Source organism: Phalacrocorax carbo, chromosome 19, assembly GCF_963921805.1.
Source record: "Phalacrocorax carbo chromosome 19, bPhaCar2.1, whole genome shotgun sequence".
Classification (NCBI taxonomy): domain Eukaryota; kingdom Metazoa; phylum Chordata; class Aves; order Suliformes; family Phalacrocoracidae; genus Phalacrocorax; species Phalacrocorax carbo.
The window spans coordinates 2,989,201-3,009,722 of NC_087531.1; the positions used below are offsets into that span (position 1 = coordinate 2,989,201).

General features: G+C 48.7%; 3 protein-coding genes across 10 annotated transcripts in view; 1 reads left to right on the top strand and 2 right to left on the bottom strand.

Annotated features, from left to right (window-relative positions):
- Positions 1-3,762: 3,762 nt before the first annotated feature.
- Positions 3,763-9,449, bottom strand: RAB8A (RAB8A, member RAS oncogene family). 2 transcript variants are annotated; one of them, XM_064469753.1, is made up of 8 exons: positions 9,289-9,447; positions 8,932-8,992; positions 8,626-8,686; positions 8,054-8,131; positions 7,503-7,592; positions 6,766-6,831; positions 6,173-6,223; positions 3,763-5,313 (listed from the first exon to the last, which is right to left on the bottom strand). In XM_064469753.1, exons 1-8 carry the CDS (start codon positions 9,410-9,412, stop codon positions 5,221-5,223), a joined length of 624 nt encoding a protein of 207 aa, XP_064325823.1. In that variant the 5' UTR covers positions 9,413-9,447; the 3' UTR covers positions 3,763-5,220. The 2 variants fall into 2 exon arrangements, with proteins under 2 accessions (XP_064325823.1, XP_064325824.1); XM_064469754.1 differs by lacking the exon at positions 6,766-6,831 and having other exon boundaries at positions 9,289-9,449.
- Positions 9,450-9,670: 221 nt separating this feature from the next.
- TINCR (TINCR ubiquitin domain containing) overlaps positions 9,671-20,522 on the top strand; it is a 41,307-nt gene continuing 30,455 nt past the window's right edge. For 2 of the 4 annotated variants that reach the window (XR_010375761.1, XR_010375764.1), the window contains exons 1-3: positions 9,671-9,762; positions 10,904-11,076; positions 11,765-16,500. The gene's annotated coding sequence lies outside the window, so the exon portion shown is untranslated. Of the gene's footprint in view, positions 9,768-10,903; positions 11,077-11,764; positions 16,501-18,206; positions 18,810-20,522 lie in introns of those variants that run through there. The other 2 variants (XR_010375763.1, XR_010375762.1) reach the window with 2 other exon arrangements.
- TPM4 (tropomyosin 4) lies at positions 9,764-19,721 on the bottom strand. Of its 4 annotated transcripts, none has more exons than XM_064469748.1 (9): positions 19,394-19,716; positions 16,351-16,476; positions 13,390-13,523; positions 12,995-13,112; positions 12,586-12,656; positions 12,285-12,360; positions 11,602-11,664; positions 11,453-11,522; positions 9,764-10,172 (listed from the first exon to the last, which is right to left on the bottom strand). In XM_064469748.1, the coding sequence occupies exons 1-9, from the start codon at positions 19,505-19,507 to the stop codon at positions 10,090-10,092; spliced, it is 855 nt and encodes a 284-aa protein (XP_064325818.1). In that variant the 5' UTR covers positions 19,508-19,716; the 3' UTR covers positions 9,764-10,089. The 4 variants fall into 4 exon arrangements, with proteins under 4 accessions (XP_064325818.1, XP_064325821.1, XP_064325819.1 ...); XM_064469749.1 differs by lacking the exon at positions 9,764-10,172 and adding an exon at positions 10,692-10,923 and having other exon boundaries at positions 19,394-19,721; XM_064469751.1 differs by lacking the exons at positions 16,351-16,476; positions 19,394-19,716 and adding an exon at positions 15,376-15,507.

A 20,522-nucleotide genomic window follows, 5' to 3' on the forward strand; every position in this document is an offset into this window, starting at 1 on the left:
AGCTTGCAGGATCCAAAGGGTCTGCAGAGTCCAGGATGCTGGAGCACGTTCCTGTAAGGACAGTTTGTTGGGCTGCAGCAGCAGGAGGGTGCTGTCGGGGATGGTTTGGTGCCTGCAAGAGGGGTGGATGGCTGCAGACAGGCAGTCTCTGGCACCCCTGTGTGGCCACCTGCACAATCACAGCCCGGGGGGGGACTTCAGCCTTCCCTGGGGAGCAGCTCCCTGGCAAGCAGAGAAGACAGGGAAGCATTTCTGAAGGGTTTAGAGGGGAGGTTAAATCCTGTCTGTCGAGCCAACAAGTCCTTGTGGAGGATGGGAGCCCTCTTGTCCTCCACACAGGGCCAGGAGGTCTTACGGACATGGGCACCTGGAGCAAAGCATTAAGGGATCAGGCTTTTGGGTTTCAGTGCCTGGGCACAGCCAGGCAGCCTTGGCTGCTGTGTTCCTACAGCTGGGGCCAGCTGGGGCAGGGGAGAAAGAAAATGAGCCTTTTTTTTTTTTATGCTGATTGACTGCTATGAGTGGAGATAAAAACTATCTATACAGAGAGGTTATGGTGATAGCTGTAATCTGACTTAAATAGCAGAAAGCTGATGTTGTAAGGTTATGGATGGTGCAGCAGAAATGCTGTTAGCTGGGTTTAACCCTCTTGTCCATCCTCCCCAAACTACTTCCTTGGTAAAACAGCTGAGAAATCAAAAATAACCAAACATACAACTCCAGTGCTGCAAGCTGGCTACCCATGGCCAGGCCAGCATCTGGGAGCACAGCAGGCACTGTGGGTGGGAAGCTCTGCAGAGGGCTGGGACCCCCACTCCTATCCAAGGTCAGGTGGTCCCTGAGGCCTTCCAGTCCCATTCCCCCCCATCACCAGATCCCAGCAGGTGAGTGAGAACCTGCTCCCATGGTCCCTGCCTCAGAGGCAGCATGCTCAGCATGGTGCTCCAAGAAACAGGGAGCACCTTCCACCCTCATTCATCTGGCCTCCAGCTTATCCTGCTGTTTAACCCAGCCCTCTCGTTACATTTGCTCCCCAGGGTACTCCCCTAATTTAATTTCCATTCCCAGGGAACTCAGGAAAGGTGGATTTTCCCCAACCCCATTTCTTACCCCTCTTCTTGCCTCTTGGGAGAGGTGAGGAAGCACTCAGAGGGGTTAGACCCACCTTGCAAAGGCATCAGGGTTGGAAGCAGGACCCAGATTTCTTGCCTCTGGACAAGTGCTGGCCATAGCTGGAGGCAGGGCTGGCCCTTGCAAACATCGGTCCCTCCTGGGCCACATGCAGGGACACGGTGGGCATGTGGCGCATCCGGCTGTGACATGTGTGGGCAGCAGGTCTCTACGTGCATGTGGGGTGTCCCTGGAGCAACCATGCTCAGGCAGGTGATGGGCAGGAGCAAAAAGAGCCTGGAAGGGCTCTTCTCCAAATGGTAGAGTGTAGATAAGAGCCCCTGGGCTTAAAGTGGGACCCAGGGCCTTGGCTCATATACGCATTTGGAGAAAAAGATGACAGTGGGCTCAATGTCGTGTCAGCACCACTGAATGCTGCCCTGTGTGTGGCACCATGACCATTGAGAGGGCATCTGGGCCAAGCAGAGCAGCCTGGGCATCACGCACCCTGTCACCACCCAGCAGACCAACAGCCGGTCCTGACCAACCTTCATCAGTCATGGGCAGAGGCAAGGTCCTGATCTTAAAATAAAAGGCCCTTGTGCTTTTGGGTGGATGCACAGGAACCCAGGAGAGATCGCTTGGGCCAGATCCTTCCCGGTACAGAGCTGCATTGCTGGAACACAGCCAGCTGCTCCGGCAGGGAGGCCAGCTCTGTGTAGACACAGCCCTGGACTTTCTGCATGGAAAAACTTCCTAGTGTCCCACTTGACCTTCATGCCTGAGTGCAGTTCCTAGCTTGCTGGCAGAGTCCTGTACCAATAATTGTCATTATTTGAAAAAAGCTGCAGCCTCAATTACCTCTGCCAGCACTTTCCCCAGTGCAAATGATGTTCAGGGAAGTGGAACAGGTCTTAAGCTATGCCCGTGAAGTCTTAAGACAGTAGAGAAGATACAGTCACATATGGGTGTGGAGATGGCCTCTGGAGAACAAAACACTCATTGCTTCTAGGGGAAGAACATGAGAGCATCTAGAGGAGGTCAAGAAGCAAGTTAAAACAAACTTTAAAGTGTCTTCTTGCAAAGATGCAGCTATGGGACTTGCTGCTGCAGGTTGTCTCTGCCTTTTCATCTCCAACCCTGGCTTCAGGAAGGTTAGTTGTTAGTTCAGCAAGATTAGTTTTTTTGCATCTACTGAAAATCCTCCATTTTACAAATGTTGTATCCAATTTCAGATTTTTTTCCTTCTTAAAGACAGCTTAGGTATAAATACATCACTGTACGTCTGGGCGCGGTACCTCTTCCGCCCATTGTGTTCTCCATAAAATTCACACTTAAAAACCACAGTAATTTAGTTGTGATGGAAACAACTATGTATTGTACTTATCCGAGATTTGACGTCCGTAGTTAGCGACACAAAGACAAGCATACGTGCGACTGCAGAGTCTTTAAACCTTTCCTCTCTTACATTTGCATTTTAGGTTTCATATTGCTTACGCTTATTTAAGCTCTGTGTGGAGTCTCTCTACTCTAGAAGTACAGGGATGACTAGTCACAGTAACTGTATGAAACTTCCTGAGATCAGGCAATAATGCCGTTGTTCGTTGAGTAAAACCAATCATTTTGTAAAAGGAAATCATGCTATAAATTAGGTACAGAAACATGTGCAACAACCAGCCTAAGTTTAAACAAAAGGTGTTCACGTACAGTTAGTTTTGAATGCAAAGAGTGACTTATGAGGAGTGAAAAACACCACTCCATCCTTCAAGTTTTATCCCCTTGTAAATGGATATGGTTTTCTTTCTCATCTCAAGACGAGTTATCGATTTAGATACCACCAACGGGCAACGCCCAGGGTCACAAAGGACAGCCTGTGATAGCAAGTTAGACTAACCACTTATTTTTCCAGTCACTTTGAAAAATAAGCTTGGCTGCAACATCTGGCTATTTTAAAGTAGAAGGATGGATGCGAGACAACCCACGTTTACTACTAAGCCAGAGACAAATCATTGAACAGATCTGGTTTGTGTAGCAAAACACCATTCAGCCCATGCCCTAATCACCTCCCCGGTTCCACCTCAGTGATTTCTGGAGGCTCACACAGTGTCTTTCTCTAAAAGCATCCTTACCTCGGGATAGAAGCATCTTGTCCCCGCTATAGCTCTGCATGAGCTACTCTCCGAAGCATATACTGCCTAGAAGCACATACTGACTTGGAGGCTCTTCAGCAGCTTAACATGATTTTCTCCTACAAATACATCTGCCTGTAATCTGCTACGGTGCACGTTCACCAACTCCTCACACTAAAAAGCCACAAGTAAACAAAGAAACCCCCGTGATAAGGTTCCAGTTAGTGGAGAGCTTTCCATATGACTTTAATCATGAACAGACTCACTGTAACCTGCTAGCTATTAAAAAAAAAAGTTGGTAGCATAAAAAAAACCAAACACATTTTTATAAAGCAGTAACTTCCTTTTTCCATTTTAGAAAACCAGGCAACGTTCCTGTTGAGCCCAATTGCCTGCTCCAGATTTATAAAGCTTAATTAGGAATCTGGTAGATCTTTAACTACAGTAACACCTACCAGTGCTACTGTGAGGCCAGAACAGAATACCACAAACTTGAAGAAAACAAAACTGGTGAGTAAATTCATTAACTTTAAAATCAGCTTTAATTTTACCCTTAAGTGCAGTTGTCAATGTAAACAAAGCACGTTAACAATTCCAGTGAGTTGCAGGACACAGCTGATATATATGTTCATCTGAATTAAATATACCGTAGTTCAATTACTTGACAGCAGACTTCAAAGTAGATGGCTCTTACTGGCTCCATGTGTCAGGCTGATTAAGAGTCAGGCTTACAGCCTCTGAGCTGAGAGCAATTCGCTACCGAGCTTTACTTGGCCGTTACATTTTATACATCGGAATGTAATAGACTGTGTTTATAGGAGTAAATACATAGAATATTTCCACTGAGGACTAAACATCGTTTGCATTGATGCACGCTATTAACAGGTTTGTTGCTGCTCGACATCCGAAATGATCGACCCGCAGCAGAAAGGCAAATCTCAGTTTAGAAAAGTTTGTTTTCAGAAAGTGTATGTGCAACATTTATTTGCATATGTGAGAAATTGTGTATGAGAACACACGACTGGAAGCAGTGCAATACATTTTCTTGTCACAATTTTAGCTACTACATCATGACAGATCTGGAGTCGTTCTCAACTGGAGGAGAAAAAGCCACCCCCTGTAACGTTACAAACTTTGAGAAGTGTCCCCACCCGAGCCAGGGGCGTTTCTCTTACAACGGATGACAGACGAGTGGCACGGGACTCGCTGGAGCTGTCACCTGTCACACGTGTCCGAACGCCTGGAGTAGTTAATCAAGCACAGTCAAGTCTAACGTGGATAAAGTAACTCCTGACGGTCAGGATCCACTATATTTACAGCACGCTTTGGTTTTTTAAAAAAATAGATTCCTTTGAGGAGGATTTTTTTTTTTTAAAAAACTTCAATTGTACTGGTGGATTGTCTAGAGTAACGCAACTGAGTAAGTAACAGGCAGGTAAAGGGTTTTCTCTGCAGTAGCAGAGAGGCAGAAATGCAGAAAGCTTCCTTCTACCTTCTGCAAAGGTAGGAGCCTGTACTGCTTACCAAGTGCATTTAGTGGGTGCTTCGATGAGGTTGTTCTAGCTGCATCGACAGACACGGCCACGCGCGTGTTATCGCATACACATACCTGCACGGTACTAATATTGGCATTTCAGTTTCTTATTTTGATCATCGCTTAAATCTTTCTGATTTGGATACATTACAGATAGGGACAGAAAGACCGAAGCCTGTCAGCAAAGGCGCTGTATCACAGGTCCCGTTTGATCTGTCCTCCCTCTGCTAGACAATACACGTGCCCAGTGGCAATCTGACAAAAATAAACTTGTTTCATCTCCAAAATTGAAGAGTCACACAATTACTAAAATAAACAATTTCTTATTCAGATGGTCACAAAGTGACAAGGTATGTTGAAAATGCTAAGTCCACCGACAGAGAATCTCACTCAGAACAGGCACAGTCCAGTTCAGCCGAGCGGATGCTCAGATTAAGGCCGTGTCCCTCACAGAAGAACACATCGGAAAAAGCTGCTTTTCTTTTGCTGGTCTGGTGTGATTTTGACTCCCTGGTTGCTGCCTTGCGGGCTATTACCTTCCTGAAGACGCAAAGAATATCGTTACTTATTTACACTTAACACCTTCTAGCACCCACACTTCATCCCTTTGCTTTGTTGAGTCAACAAAGAAACCATTGCTGAAATCAACTCATCTATCCGAGCCTTTCATCAGGCACTACGAGGAGTCAGAGGACCCCAGCTGCCACTTTTGGCTTTGCCTAACACGCACTGTGCCTGTGCTGCTTCTTCCTGTAAACTCAAAGACAGCTGAGATTAAATTAAAAAAAGATATAGGCCACGTCTGGCTCTTGCTGAAACACCTGGGAATCGTCAGCAAGACCCAGAGCGTTGCAGCTCTACCGGCACGTGTCGGGTCACATGAAGGCAGAACGCTCAGTGGAAGTAGAGATCTTTGTTAGGAACAAACTGACATCGGTGTACGTTTATTTGTTGTACAAAAGATAACGCAATCACTTCTCAGGAAAACTTCCACCAAAGTTATCAAAAAATTAGTTCTTTACCTATTTTCAAACGTACTAGTTTGAAGGCTCCCCTCAAGTGTGAAGGGGCCTGCTACAGGTCTCATTGATAGCATTCTGTTTCTCAGGCTGCTCTACCCACCGCTCACCTGACTTTCAATAACACAACTAAAAGATAATTTGATTTAGAAAACCTCAACCGCTGCAGCTAAGTCCTGAACGCAGAGACAATAGTTTATAAGCCAAGGTCAGAGCGTGGCTTGACAAAACTAAAAATAAGTTTCTGTAACCTTCGGTGCACCCCCCGTGAAAGAGACCACAAAGTATTTCTGTGTGCTGTGAAACGGCACTTCCTATTTGGCTTCGGGCTCCGGATTTTCCTGGTTAAACATAGCATGGACCAAGCAAAGGTTACTCACCAACTTCTTGTCCATTTTTGCTTTGATATCTCTTGCAAGAGTGAAAAATGCCTGCGACAAGTCAAACAGCTACGTGTTACGTGGTAAATAAAACAGTGTCTAACATTTTTGTTCTGCCATAAGCTGCCTTCCCGAGTTTCTAGACGTAGTCCTGAAGAACATCAACTTTTCAGGTTTTATCCCCCGCTCCAGGTTTTGATGCTCTTTTTCTAACTCCACCACCTCCTCCCCGAGCCTGAAAACCACGACGGCGCGCGCCTCCGTGGGGGCACGGGCCGGTTTTCAGAGCGGCAAAACGTCGCCCTTTATCAATCGCATTATTGAATGCCAAGACAGGAGCCAACTTTCTCGGCCTGCTGCTCTAACGCAGTGTGCTGTAACACCCTCCTGCTACGGTCTAAACACCAAGTCCAATTCAAATAAATTAGCATAACACTGGTTAGGCAATGCCTTCACGGAACGCACGGGCACGTACTTAACCCGACAGCAGCACCCAACAACTGCGTTTGCATCTGACGGGGATGGGCGAGCGGTCGCGTTGCTTGCTTGCCTAAACGAGACAACAAACACATGGGAAAGGCCACAGTACTTACGTCCTCTATGTTTATGTTTGCTTTTGCGCTGGTCTCCATAAATTTAATTCCAAAACTTGCGGCAAGCTGAACAAAAGCAGGTTTCACGTTAGTTGGATAATTGTGGGAACGGCACTAACTACAACCAACCGCGCGGGCCCTGTCCCTCCCGGCATGATTCAGAGCACCCTGGGGATTTACTCCAGCAGAACAACCTGCAGAAATCAGGAACTACGTCTCGCTCCTATTAGTGTCGCTTCTTACCGGGCTTTGTTCCGCTGTTTTACGCCCTGCGCACGCTTTAATCTGCTCCTTTGTCTCTTGATTTTTTTCTCACACGGCTATCTTGTCAGTCTTGTAACACCTGCAGCGCGCGGAAGCACCTTCTCTGCCTTTGCTAAGTAGCACCTGACGCCGGAAAAGACAAGCCCGTCTACCTCGCCTCGGTGGCTTTCAGCCAAACAGAGACATTTCCTAAATGTCAACCTCCAGCACGCTGCTGCTGCCTTTTTCTAAGAAAAAAAACCAGCTCGTCGCTTTGCACCTAACACATCTTGACCAGAGAGTTGACACGGATTAACACAGGCTCAGCATTTTATCGGAGCGGGGAAGTGCACTGCGGCTACAGCTTGGGAAACGCTCTGTGGTTCCACTTAGAAATAGCACTGAGGGGCCCAGGAAGCCCACAGCCAGCCACCAGCGCCATTTCTGTACTCTGTAAAGCCAAAGCTGAAATACTTCAAAACCGTGGCACTTACCTTCTCCCCTTGCTCTCTGGAAACTTGTCTTTTGTCATTTGCGTCGCATTTGTTCCCAAGGATCATCTTTTCAACATCTGGAGAGGCGTGCTGAGATAGAGACAGACCACAGAAAGGGTTTCGGCTTGGGTGGTTTTAGACAAATATCATCATAAAGGCGAGGCATGCACCAAGGGCTCAGCAGGGAGACGCTGGCGCCGAGCGTGGGCCCCCCCAAACCCCTCCTCCCCACAGCTCACGGCAGGCACGGGCAGCCCAGCACGTGTCCTGTGCCATGGCAGCTCTTGGAGCGCTCCTCGTGCCACAGACACGTCCTCTTTTCCGTCCCCTCATGGCCAGAGGGGCCACCGTCCCTGCAGCCGCACAGCAAGCAACCCCTAACCACAACATTCCGCAAGTTATCCCTGATTTTCATTCCACTTATTTTCCAAGCACCCGTCAGCGCATGAACTCAAGAGAAACTTAATGATTCGGAAGCATTTAGGTTTCAACTGCTTTGGGAGGAAGAAAAGAGCATCTTTGAATATTTAGTAAGTAAACAGAGAAATTACCTCTTCGATATTCCTGACCCAGTTCCGAATATTTTCAAAAGATTTTTCATTGGTGATGTCGTAGACTAACATAATGCCCTGAAGATGAAGAAGGAGACAGACTGTTTCAGCTAGCATCGGTTTAAGCAAGCGTTAAAGACTTGCCCATAGCAGAAAGGAGCAACTTAAAGACTGTTTTTAAAACAGCTGGCTCGCAGTCCTACACAGCGTTTAATCACAGTTCGGGCCTCGCTAGATAACATGTGCAGGACGTGTGTTTACGGAGTGAGTCACAGAGCAAAGCCAGCCCCGGGAGCTCCAGCAGCGCCGGGGCACTGCGGGAAGCAGGAGCGCAACCGCAGATAACTCGGCTGGGCAGAGTTTACATGTCGGAAGGACGACAGTTGTGTGCATTTGTTGTGGTTCAGCCCCAGTCAGCAGCCGAGCCCCACGCAGCCCCGCACTAGCTACCATGAAGAAAATTAACTCGATCGCAGCCAAAACCAGGGCAGCAGTCCACGTTAAACCCAACCGATGCAACTGTGAAAGCTGAACGGTCCGGGCTGGGTTTAGCACGACCGCAGCACTCCTACCATTGCTCCCCTGTAGTAGGCGGTCGTGATGGTTCGGAATCGCTCCTGCCCGGCGGTGTCCCTGCAACAGATGCAACACGGGGCTCACATGAACCACCACCGCACTCAAGTCACCACCAAGAGTTTTAGTTAAATAGTGTCAAAGCGGCCTTAGGGGCAGCAAAACTATCTCTGAGTTTCTGAGATATCGTTAACTGCTGAAGAGCACAACTAGAGCGAAAACTTAATGGCAACATCCCCGCACCGCACCGCAGAGACACCACATTATCAGGGTCAGCCCCGAGAGCTTTAGAGGAAAACTCTTACCATATCTGTAGTTTAATTCTCTTGCCGTCTAGCTCTATGGTTCTAATTTTAAAATCGATACCTGAAAAGAGAAGCGACGACATCACTTACAGTTTCTGTCAAACACAAAATTGACGCTTCCTTCCCTCCCCCCCGATTTCGCGTTGGCAGGCGGGGCACCAGCACGGCGCCCCCCACGCCGCAGTTACCCGGGGAGCCGGCAAGGTCAGCAGCGGCCTCCTGCGGGCGCGGCTCCGGGGTCAGCACCTCACCAGCCCCGCCGCGGCAGCGACCCGAGCCGGGAGACACGGCCGCCGCCATCGGCGCTCCGGCGGGCGGGAGGAGCCACCTCCGGGCCGGGGCCGGGGCCGCGCTCACCAATGGTGGAGATAAAGGTGGCGTTGAAGGCGTCCTCCGAGAAGCGGAAGAGCGCGCACGTCTTCCCCACGCCCGAGTCGCCGATCAGCAGCAGCTTGAAGAGGTAGTCGTACGTCTTCGCCATGTTCGCGGGCGCCACCCCTCCCTCCCCCCGCACCTCCTCACGGGCCGCCCCTGCCGCCCATCACCGGCCGCCGCGCGCTTATTGGCCGAGCGTGGCGCGCGTCACGGCCGGAGTCCGGCAGGAAGAGCGGGGAGCCGGCGTTCCATTGGCGGGGTGCTCTTTGCCCGGTCTGTAAGCGGCGGCGCGATTGGCACACCCGCCCCGCTGCGCGTGCCCGGCGCAGCGTCATTTCCCGCGGCGGGCGGAAGGCGCGGGCGGCGGCGCTGGGGAGACGTCACGCCTTTAACAGTCTGCGGGCTCGTGGCGTCACCCGAGCAGAAGCGCCGCGCAAAGAGCGGGAGGAGACGTCGGTACCGTGAGAAATGGTTTAATACGAAACGTCAGCAAGAGGCGCGGGGCGGGGGGTGACGCTACAGCTCAGGAACTGCCGCTGCTGGGGCTTACGGGGGGCTCGGCCGAACGCCGCGGCCACGAAGACCCGCTGGCGCTCTCCTGCGCGCCGCAGGAGCGGGCCGGGGGTCGGGGCCGCCCCGAGTTGCGCCCAGAGCCTCACGTCCGCCCGCGCTGTTCATAACTTGGTTTTCCCAGGACAGAGAGAGAGAAGGAGGGAGGGGAGCGACACGGGGAATGCAGGCACAGGCTCCCGTCCCCGGCGGCTGCCAAGGGCGCTTCCAATCTCATATACAGTTCAGTTCGTTTAGCGTCTGGTCCAGTGTCTGGTGCAGCCCCAAGTTCTCTTCTTTTGCTTGAGCAAGTTTTTCTATGGGAAATAAAATAAAAAAAACAAGACTTAAAACACACGTTATTTTACGGCCTGTTCTCCTCAAATAAAAGCGGTGATTACTTACCTTCACATGCAACACAACACTACCACTGCAGCCATAAAACAGGGCCCTTTTTTTGTAATTGCTCCCGTTTAGTGAGGGGTTTGGCCTCGTTTTATGCATAATGTGACAGACTTTGTATTTTAACGTGGGATTTACAGGGCACGTCCTTCGGCGTTTTCATCGCCCTGAGAATTTGTAAGGGGCAGGCAGAGCACAACAACTGTGCACCGTGTGCACGTGCAGCTCTTTGCTGCCACACGCATCCTTGGGAATGCTCCGATTCAGGTGGAACCCTCGGATTCCGATGTCCGCCAGCATGCCGGATCCTGCCCCGGCTGGCAGGGGCTGAGCGCATCTGCCTGGCCCCGGTGCGAGGGGCTGAGCTTCTTTTCAGTGTCATCACTAGTGCGTTTGAGGTGAATTATATGGAAATAAACCCCAAAAGCTGAAAGGTCGAGGTATCTTGTTTTTATTGAGCTCAGTTCTTACAGAGGAGATGGAAGGATCACTTGTGAAGTGAGGGAAGCGACAGGTATTGCAGGCAAGAAAAGCGTAAGCGGCACAGCGGGTCAGACCGGCCCATGGCCCGCCTCGGTGCCTGTCACAAAGAGGTCATGTCATTGAGGGCATGGTCGAGCTCCTCACTGATCGCTTTGTACTTCAGCTTCTGAGCGTACAGCTCATCTATCAGCCAGAGGGCAGAAGGCGTGTGTCAGCAAGAAATGCAGAAAAACAGTCCAGAGGAAGAGGTGCACAGGAGGAGAGGCGAGGACAGTCAGAAGGCAGCGGCCAAAGCAGCAGAGGGAAACAAAAGAAGAGAAAAGACGTATGATTGAGGTATGAAAGCAGAAAACCCCCACAGCTGCCAGGCCAGAAGCTTTATCGACATTTCCTTTTTTTTTTTTAATCTCTCAAAATGATGTTTCAGCAATCGGATTGAGTAGGGCTGTGATCTTGTTATTAACAGAAAGAGTCTGGCCAAAACCAGGTTATTGTAACCAATTTTTTGTAAGAAAACCTCCTTCAGGAGAAATTCCTTGGCCAGGAGGTGCCGCGCGGGACGGACGTGTCCAGCGGACACCTCGCGCTGATGAACCTATACGTCTGACGAGTGCTTCTGTCCTGTCCCGTTAAAACCTAACGCCCACTCCTAGAATTTTGTTTCCTGATTTGAAATAGACCACTTTTAAATGAAACTCGAGTAATTCCATACCTTCCAGGTCATCAATAGACTTTTCCAGTTTGGCAACTGTTCTCTCCGCAAATTCAGCACGAGTTTCAGCCTGAAAAAAATTAAATAGGGTAATTAGATGCTGTGAGAAAAATGATGCCAAACTCCAGTTTGGGGACGGGCAAACTTACTTCTTTGAGCTTGTCAGAGAGAATCTTGATTTCTTCTTCGTATTTATCTTCTTTTTCCGAGTACTGTGAAAACAATAAACACTCCTTAGGGGAAGCTCTAGCAACAATAATAAATGTTTATGGAGCCGTGACCTATTTATAACCACTTTTCCTTTTACAACAGCTGCAAACGCCCCTGCCACACTTTTCCCCTCTTCACCGAGATGCTCCAGACTTGGCTTCATAAACTGTCATGTTTAGACCGGGGACACCCAAGCTCCTTCCTGCGTCACCTTACACCTCAGCAAGCTCGCCTTCTCGTGCAGCACAAGAGCTGAACGTGCAAGAGAACAGGCAGCCTTCCGTACCCATGCAGACTAGCCAGAAACAACTGTTTAATCAAATCCAGAGTTTTAACCATTTTCTTTATTAAGAGGGCAAAACCCACAAGAGCAAGATCAGGAAATCCAGAGCAGCCAGGGGCGTACTGGGGTGGGACACAGAGATTTGTGTCCTGGTTTTATAATTACCGGATTACGGACTTGGGTTTGGGCTGAACTGATTCAGCGTTCTCAGCAAATCTCCGTTAAGCAGGCAGTCAGCTAAACCCTTTCACTGTCTTTGTATTCCTGGATTATTTCTGTGGGTTTTTATTTACAAGTTTTGACTTTGCCCCTATCCCTTAGTTTATGGCAAGAACCAACCTTTTCAGATTGAGCTTCCAGCGATTTCAGGTTGTTAGTGACGTTCTTTAACTCCTCTTCAAGGTCACTACATTTACTACGGGGGGGGGAAATTTAAAAGTTACTATTGTCCCTTTTATGACTTAGTTTAATTTTTGAGAAGTCAAAAAATACAAGGGATTAAATAATTATGAAGTCTGAAAAGAGAAAATTGGGAATACGGGGTACAAAAAAGCCTGCCTGCCAGCAGGAGAATTTCCTAATGAAGCAGAGCCTTGAGCTTTACGGTTTTCTAAACTTCCGCGCATCTCAAGTTACTCACACTTCGGACACCTCTGCACGCTCTTCAGCTCTTTCCAGCTCACCCTCCAAAATAACCAGTTTACGGGCAACCTGTGAAGAGGGAATGGTGGCATCAAGGCAGTCTGTAATTTCTTACACGTGTCTCACAGCACTACACTTGTGCTTTCCTTCCTTCTGAATAATGGAATCAAGTTAAAACACACATGCGCAGACCTGACACTTTTTTCCCAAATAAATTACATTTTGCAGTGTTCTCAGCATTAAATATTGAAGGTGCTGCTGAAGTCACTATTCAAACTACTTTTTGGGAACATTCCGAAGTCGAGCCATGACACAGTGAAGAGCGTACACAGAACAACTGAACTGGAGAGTAGCAAAGCTGCTCACAGTCCTCCCGTAACGTTTAGTCGTTTCCTTATCCCTTTTACCTCCTCGTATTTGCGGTCAGCTTCTTCAGCAATGTGCTTCGCCTCCTTCAGCTGCATTTCCTGAATTTCCATTTTCTCTTCATCTTTCATTGCTCTGTTCTCAATAACCTTCATTCCTCTGCAGAAGGCAAAGCAAGCGTGTTTAATGTAGAAACATTTTAGCACTTTTATCTCAAAGGTCCTAAAGGGGAATTCAGTATTTGTAACCCAAGTGTCCCATCCTGACCATACCCTCCTGTTCTTCAAGGGTAACAGAATTACTCATTCAAGGTAATAAAACCATTCTGAGTCTCTGACCTGCAGCACACATTGGCACGTGCAGATACTGAACAATACAGGAATATTTTATTGATGTATATTACATTTTTTACCAAGAAAAAGAAGAGGAGACACACCTCTCACTCTCATCCGCTGCTTTCTCAGCCTCCTCCAGTTTCTGCAAGGCTGTGGCCAGCCGCTCCTGGGCACGATCCAACTCCTCTTCCACGAGCTGGATACGTCTGTTCAGAGCTGCCACCTCACCTTCAGCCTGTGTGAAACACAACCACCCAAAACCCCAGTCACACACACGCCGGGTGCTGGCTGAAAAACGTTCTCAACTAATCAGTCTCCTTAAAACCGCCACGGCTTCTCCTCAGTAACTGCAGGGAAGCTCTAGGAACCTTTCTGTCTCTGCTTTTTGTTTGGTTGAGCCATGGCATCTCAGGAATTTCAAGGTATGGAGTACGTGCTTCTCTTTTTTTAATGGCGCTTATCCTGCCACACAGGGAAGGATTAGACACCAATTGCCAACAGAGAACTATCTGCACATCCCTTCAGAGGGCAGGATCTACCCAGAGGATTCAAAAGCTAAAACCCAAACTGTTTCCATAGTGGCTTGTTCCAAAGTTGATTTTGATGTTCCTGGTTTCATCACACATAGCAATATCCTGTCACAGCACGCTGCTGCCGTTAAAGCATTATCCATTACGGGCTCCTTTGCCTGCAAACGCTATTCAATCTTTACGCGGTCAGCTGGGCAGGCACAGTTGGCCTCAGCATGGGAGAGTCAGTCGTCTTTGTAACGTAAAGAGGGCAAAATTAGATATGTTCTTAAAATAGGTTCACTTCCCTTTTTCATTGCTTCCTGTGGTACTTAAGGAATTAGGCAGAAAGCATTTCTTAATAATAACGTCTGTTTATGTATTATTGAATAAACTGCACAGTAATTGGAAGCACTATTAATGTTTAAAAAACAGACTAGATAATAAATGGAGAGGTTGTTGGGAGAAAAAACCACTTTCACAGGCTATGGATCCTGGCAGGGCAAGTGTTTTATGCTTTATGTTAAACACTTTGAAGAAATATTTGTTTTGCTGCAGCTTCTCAGATCTGGTTACCAACTGCCCCTCCTGCTCTGGAGGAAGTGGTTTCCATGCATTGCTGTACCATCTTGGAAAGGATTTCAGCGACTCATCCAAATGGAAGCTGACCCAGGATTCCTCTAGCCACAAATTATCCAGCGTTTCATCTGTTTTCTACCCAGCGCTATGTGTTTAACTTTCTCAATTTACACACAAAGCATCAGTCATGTAGAAAACTGGCATCTGTTGTGTGGCAGTCTGCAACTCCTTCCACTAGACAGGCCACTTTTAAGTCATATTTTAGTTAAGCAAAATTCCAAAGCTCTGGAGACGGGGCCACTGGGAAGCTGGAGTTAGTCTGGCTCCACCTCTCCCAGAAGCAGCCTGCAGTCCTTATACGGTAAAACTAACTTGCTGACGTGATAAAATAGCAGGAAGATGCCGGGAAGGCTGATCACACACAAATGTAAGTGAAACCAGCTGTCCGGCCCCGGGAGTGCCGCACACTAGTGGAGAGTTCTCATTTCTCTGTGAAAACCAGGAGGGAAAGTTATTTTCCAGCAGTTCGGTCATTTCCCAGCTGTGCTGGAGCCAGCGGTGCGGCGCCGAGAAGCGGGAACTCCCCGCTCGTTGTCATGCAGCGCTTTTTCCTAATTAAACAGCCACTTCCTACTAAACTCGTAACCCCTTCCCGACGCTGACCGGTGCTGGCAGGGCCCCTTCCGAAGGGGACGGCCCCGAAGCGCGATAAGCAGCGGGCGCCTGGGACGAGCTGCCGCCGCGCCCGGCGACTCCGCAGGACGGTGCGGGCGAGGCGCTGCGGCAGCGCCGGCGGCTCCCGCAGAGAGTTTGCGGAGCGGAGCAGCGAGGGGGGGGCAGCTGAGGGATGAAGGCAGCCGGCGGCCGAGCCGTCCTCCCGGAGCAGGGGAAGAGCCAGGCGCGCCCCAGCGAGAGAGAGCCAGAGAGAGGAAGGAAGGAGCAGGGCAGCCCGGGAGAGAGCGACCGAGAGAGGCGAGCAGGCAGCCCGGGCGGTCTCACTTTCTCCCGCAGGTCCCGTTCTAGGTCCAGCTCCCGCTGGAGGACCTGGGCGCGATCCTCCGCCTCATCCGCCTGTTGCTGCAGGCACTGGATCTTCCTCTTCACCGCTTCCAGGGAGCTCGGCGCGGCCATGGGTGCGGCGCTGGCGGCGGGCAGGGCGCGGAGGTGCTGCACGTGGCGGCGCGCGGCCCCGCGCCTTTCAATGGGCCGGTGACGTCACGCGGCTGGAGGTGGAGGTGGTGGTGGTGACGTAGCAGCGAGGAGTCGGCGCAACCAGCGCCGGGACGGTCGCGTCCCGGGGCCGCCCCGCCCGTTTTCCCCCGGCATCCCGCGGCGGGCTCCGCCGCAGCCCCCCGCCCGCGCCGCGACCCGGTGGTCCGGTGCCGCCGGGCTCCCCGCGTCACACTGAGTACCCCGAACGGGGGGGTTCAGCCAACGCCGCCGGTCCTGCGCTCCCTGTTCGTTACTGCTGTGTCTGGGCCCGCGCAGGCGAGGGAGAAGCTAAACCGGGCCGTTCTGACGGCAAAACGAGTGCGGCTGGGCAGCTGGGACTCGTTTTAAGGCCGCGGTGTGGCCAAAGCCATCCTTACCCCACAGTAGATCCCTGCTTCTGCCCCAGCTTTCCTGAAACATCACCATTCGGTTTACTTCAGTTAAAGGAGGTTTCACCTTTCCTGAAGAATTCCCACCCACAAACGCTTCCCCCCCCGTTCGCAAACCCTCGACGGGTGCAGTGCTACCGACTGCCCTTGGGCTCCCATTAAGCCCCGAGCGGTGCTCAGCGCAGAACAGCCCAAGCTCATTTCAGCAGAGCGGGTGGGAGACTTTTGTACTTGACACGCAACAAGCGCCCTTCCTGTCCCCGATCAAAGTACCGCAATACAAAAATTATCAGCAATTCTTTACCTCAGCGTACCACACACACGGCGAAACACAGAACACAGTCACAGGCAAATGTTAGCTGTAGGTACGTACATCAGTGGCCTTCTTCTCAGCCTGCTCTAGTTTTTCCTGGGCGTCTTTGAGAGCCTCCGAGTACTTATCCAGCTCATCTTCAGTTCCTTTCAGCTTCTTCTGCAGAGCTACCAGCTCATCCTCTACCTTTCAAGAGAGAAAAACCCCAAAGTGAGCATTCTGATGTATGATCAGTTAAAGTTTAATATAGTTAAAACCTCCTTTTACTATTTGTTTTAACCTAACATAACGTACAAAGAGTCACGAAAGACCAGACCAAAGTTCTGCTGGGGCAAGGAGGCTGAGAACGACCGGTAGCAGTTGCCGGGGAAGACAACTGGAAACGCATCATTCCCTGCCACTGCACACACGGGAGCTGCTTTAATACATAACTTGGTATAAGCCCTTCTTTTGGACCCCTCAGGACAAGAAGGACCTTGAGGTGCTGGAGCGTGTCCAGAGAAGGGCAGCGGAGCTGGGGAAGGGTCTGGAGCACAAGTGTGCTGGGGAGCGGCTGAGGGAGCTGGAGGGGGGGGTTAGCCTGGAGAAGAGGAGGCTGAGGGGAGACCTCGCTCTCTGCAGCTGCCTGAGAGGGGCTGGAGTGAAGGGAGGGTTGGTCTCTGCTCCCAAGTCACTAGTGACGGGACAAGAGGAAACGGCCTCAAGCTGCGTCAGGGGAGGTTTAGGTTGGATATGAGGGAAAATGTCTTCCCTGCAAGAGTGGTCAGGCACTGGCACAGGCTGCCCAGAGAGGTGGGGGAGTCACCATCCCTGGGGGGGTTCAGAAAATGTATAGACGTGGCACTTTGGGACATGGTTTAGGAGGCCTGGGGGTGTTGGGGTGAGGGTTGGACTTGATGATCCTGGAGGTCTTTTCCAACCTTAATGATTCTGTGATTCTATGATTTCTATTTTGGACTCCACAACACACTGCAGCAGTTAACTCTACAGCATAATTATTAATGTTTTAAAATTATGTCCTTGTGTTTGCTCTAACATTATGACCTGTTGATTTATTAGGAAATTATTCAATTCCTGTAGCACTAGGAAAACGTGACACTCTGGAAGTGGGAGGGAGCAGGCCTGGCCCGCGACAGACCCTGCTGCAAGCGGGAGGTGGGGCTCCATGACCTCCGGAGGCCCCTTCCAGCCTCAGTTATCCTCTGGCTGATTGTGGGCCAACAAGGTATGCTCCATCCTACTGTGAGGTCCAGGCTCTCTCCTCCATACCATATAAATCCATATTGTACACTGGCATGGTACTATTTATAACCTGCTGGGAGACTGGCTAATGACAAACTCTTTCATGCTCCCTGAAGAATTCACATTATCAGGAGGCTCGCTGCTGATAAGGGCATGCCTGCAAACCCATCTGCTCCGTTGTTTCATTTGCAATACAAAACAGTTCAGTCCGCAGAGAAACCGATTTCACCAGTCACCTCCACCTTCACATAAATGTAGTCTATCAAAATAGTTCACTCAAAATAGCTTGTGTTTTAGCACACTGACTTTCTTCATTCTAGCTTCAGGGATGGCTCTAACGACATTTTTGGTAGCGTGCTATTCTTGAATGTTGTTATGTTGCTATACTTTTATTCAGAGTAAGCAGAGAGCGTGAGAGAACTGAATATGCTGGCTTGGACGCTTTGACAGAGGGATGGTAAGCAGGATGAAGGAGGCGGTGCTTACTTTGTGCATGACATTAAAATCACTACTTGAGTACCGTGCCCACGTTAAAAAAACAAACTGAAAAATTTGAAACAATTCAGAAAAGAGTAAGATCAAATATTTGTTTGTCTCTTTTAGCTTTTTATTGTGAATTACCCTCATATGGATACTTAAAAATTCCCACAAGTGTGTCATTTATCACTCCTTAGGAAATCACCTTTGATAACTAAATGGAAAGGAAGGCTGAGCATTCCATCACCATTAACTGCTCTGAGTAACAATCTGCTGTGGCTGTTTCTGAGGGCAGAAAGATTAGCTGGGGAAACTGTGGCCCAGCAGAACAGCATCTGATCAATCAACACCTCTGAAGCTAGGAAAGAAACAGGGACTGCACGCACAGGGCCATGTGTGCTGCTTGTAGAAGCTTACTGTAACGACACGGGAGCGACACGGAGTTTTCACGGTGGAGAGGGAAGACAGCAGCAGCTGCCCCTTCTGGAAACTTTTTTTCCTGTTGCTTTAACTAAAGGGATGATCAGTTGAAAGCTTAGTTATATTGCCCAGGATCTCAAACTGAACTTGAACATAAGAAATATTCAGCCAAATGAATGCTAATAATGTATTATAGCAGTCTGGAAGATGCAGTAGAAGCAGCCACATTTAGAGGATGTAAAAGGAAAAGACATGGTAATTTTACAGGAAGCGCTATAAGAAACTTGAACGTAGTCAATTTACATTTCAAGATCGTTCTGAAAATACTGTAGCTCAAATACGAGGTAGATGCCCAGAATAAAGAACACTGAAAAGCAAAATGATGTGGAAATGTTACCAGTATAATTCAGTTAAAAGAAGAGCTTTCAAATTAAGATATTTCTGATTATTCTTAACAAGTAAATAATACAACATTATCTACTGTTCAGTCACAGCTGGTACCTCTGAGGGGCACTTTGTATGCCAAGGACTAGCCAAGTGAACTTTATTAATTCACTTCAAGGAGAGGCTCCAGCAATGTTTAGGCACAGCTGACTTCAGGAGGTATGAACACTAATCCTGCAGGTGTTCAAGGTACACAGCTTTGATTTTGAGTATGTGAGGGCTCTTCTATGGAATCACAAGCACAAGAAAATTAAGGCAATTATGTAAGATTCAAGAAAACTTAAGACAAAGTACTTGTAATAATCTGTAGATAGCGCTAATTTTGCAAGGACTTGGATGGCTGAAAAGAGAGCCCTGGCTGCATGAGTGTAACGTCACAAAAAGGCAAGAGACTTCAAAAGATTAACAGAAAACCCAACTTCAAATTACTTTGCTTTCTGAATCAGTAAGTTGCAACATAGTATTTTGTTACACTTATTTCCACAGCGCATACACAATCAGGGATTTTATTTCTACTTACCTGTTTGCATTTGTCCTCCGCTGCCTTCTTATCCGTTTCAGCCTGCTCTGCTCTGTCAATGGCATTCTCCTTGTCTAACTTCAACATCTGCATCTTTTTCTTGATAGCTTCCATTTTTGCTAAGGGATAGGTTGTATCTGTCACGCAAGTGAAAGAACTCTGACAGGTAAAGTTTAAGATTTTTTAACAGCTTGGGCAGAGAAAGAAGTTGTACCCAGCCAAGTCACAGGGAAAATGAGCTCAAGCGGTTGTAGAGAGCTTTAAACCCAGAGACCCCTGGACAAAACCCAGATCTATTGACCTCTTCTCTGATCTTTCATACACAGCTTTTCTAAGGAATGAGCTGGAACAGACTCACTAGAGGAATCTCCACTACTCCATCATCTCCTTATTTGGGTCCTGTTTTCTTAAAGAGAAAACTGTTTCCATTTTTAAGCTTCTGACAGAAGCAAAAGCGTTGACATACAAACACATGCTTGAAAGCAAGCTTATTAGCACCCCTCTGTGTTTGCAGAGCTATTAAACAGCCCAACAGATCTATGAGGATGGCCTGGCTTCTTATAATAACAGCATAAGACTAATGAAGGAAAGGGAAGGATCTTTTTGGATTACTCCAAAATAAATTCATGCAAAAAAATATATCTACACTTAAGAGGTAGCTAAATTTATGTTATAAAAAGATGCAGTATATGTAATGAGACAGCAGGTTTTTTGCTGTGAATGTAAGCACTGGTGTTAAGGAACTTGCTACAATCTGTAATAGTATAATACATAACAGAGGTCAGATTTAGATCCCAAGTTCAGGAGCAAAGGCATTCTACTGAATACTACAGTTTGAGTGCCTGTCTCTGAAATTTCACTCACTAAATACTTAGGGAACTGAATAATACTCCTGAAGTTGCAGTCTGATGAGCACTGTAAATTAGTTCTGCTGCTGCATGAAGCAGTCACCTTCTCTCTGTCAGGCAAGAGTAGGCTCTGGCAAGAACATCAAGAGCAGCTCCACTGAGGACACCAACAAGAACATCCAGCAGCACTGGGATGAGCCCTGTGTCCTTTCCCAGCCCTATTAAACACACCCCCATGCCCCGACTGCCCTCTCCCATCCCTCCATGTGCTCTAGTTTAGC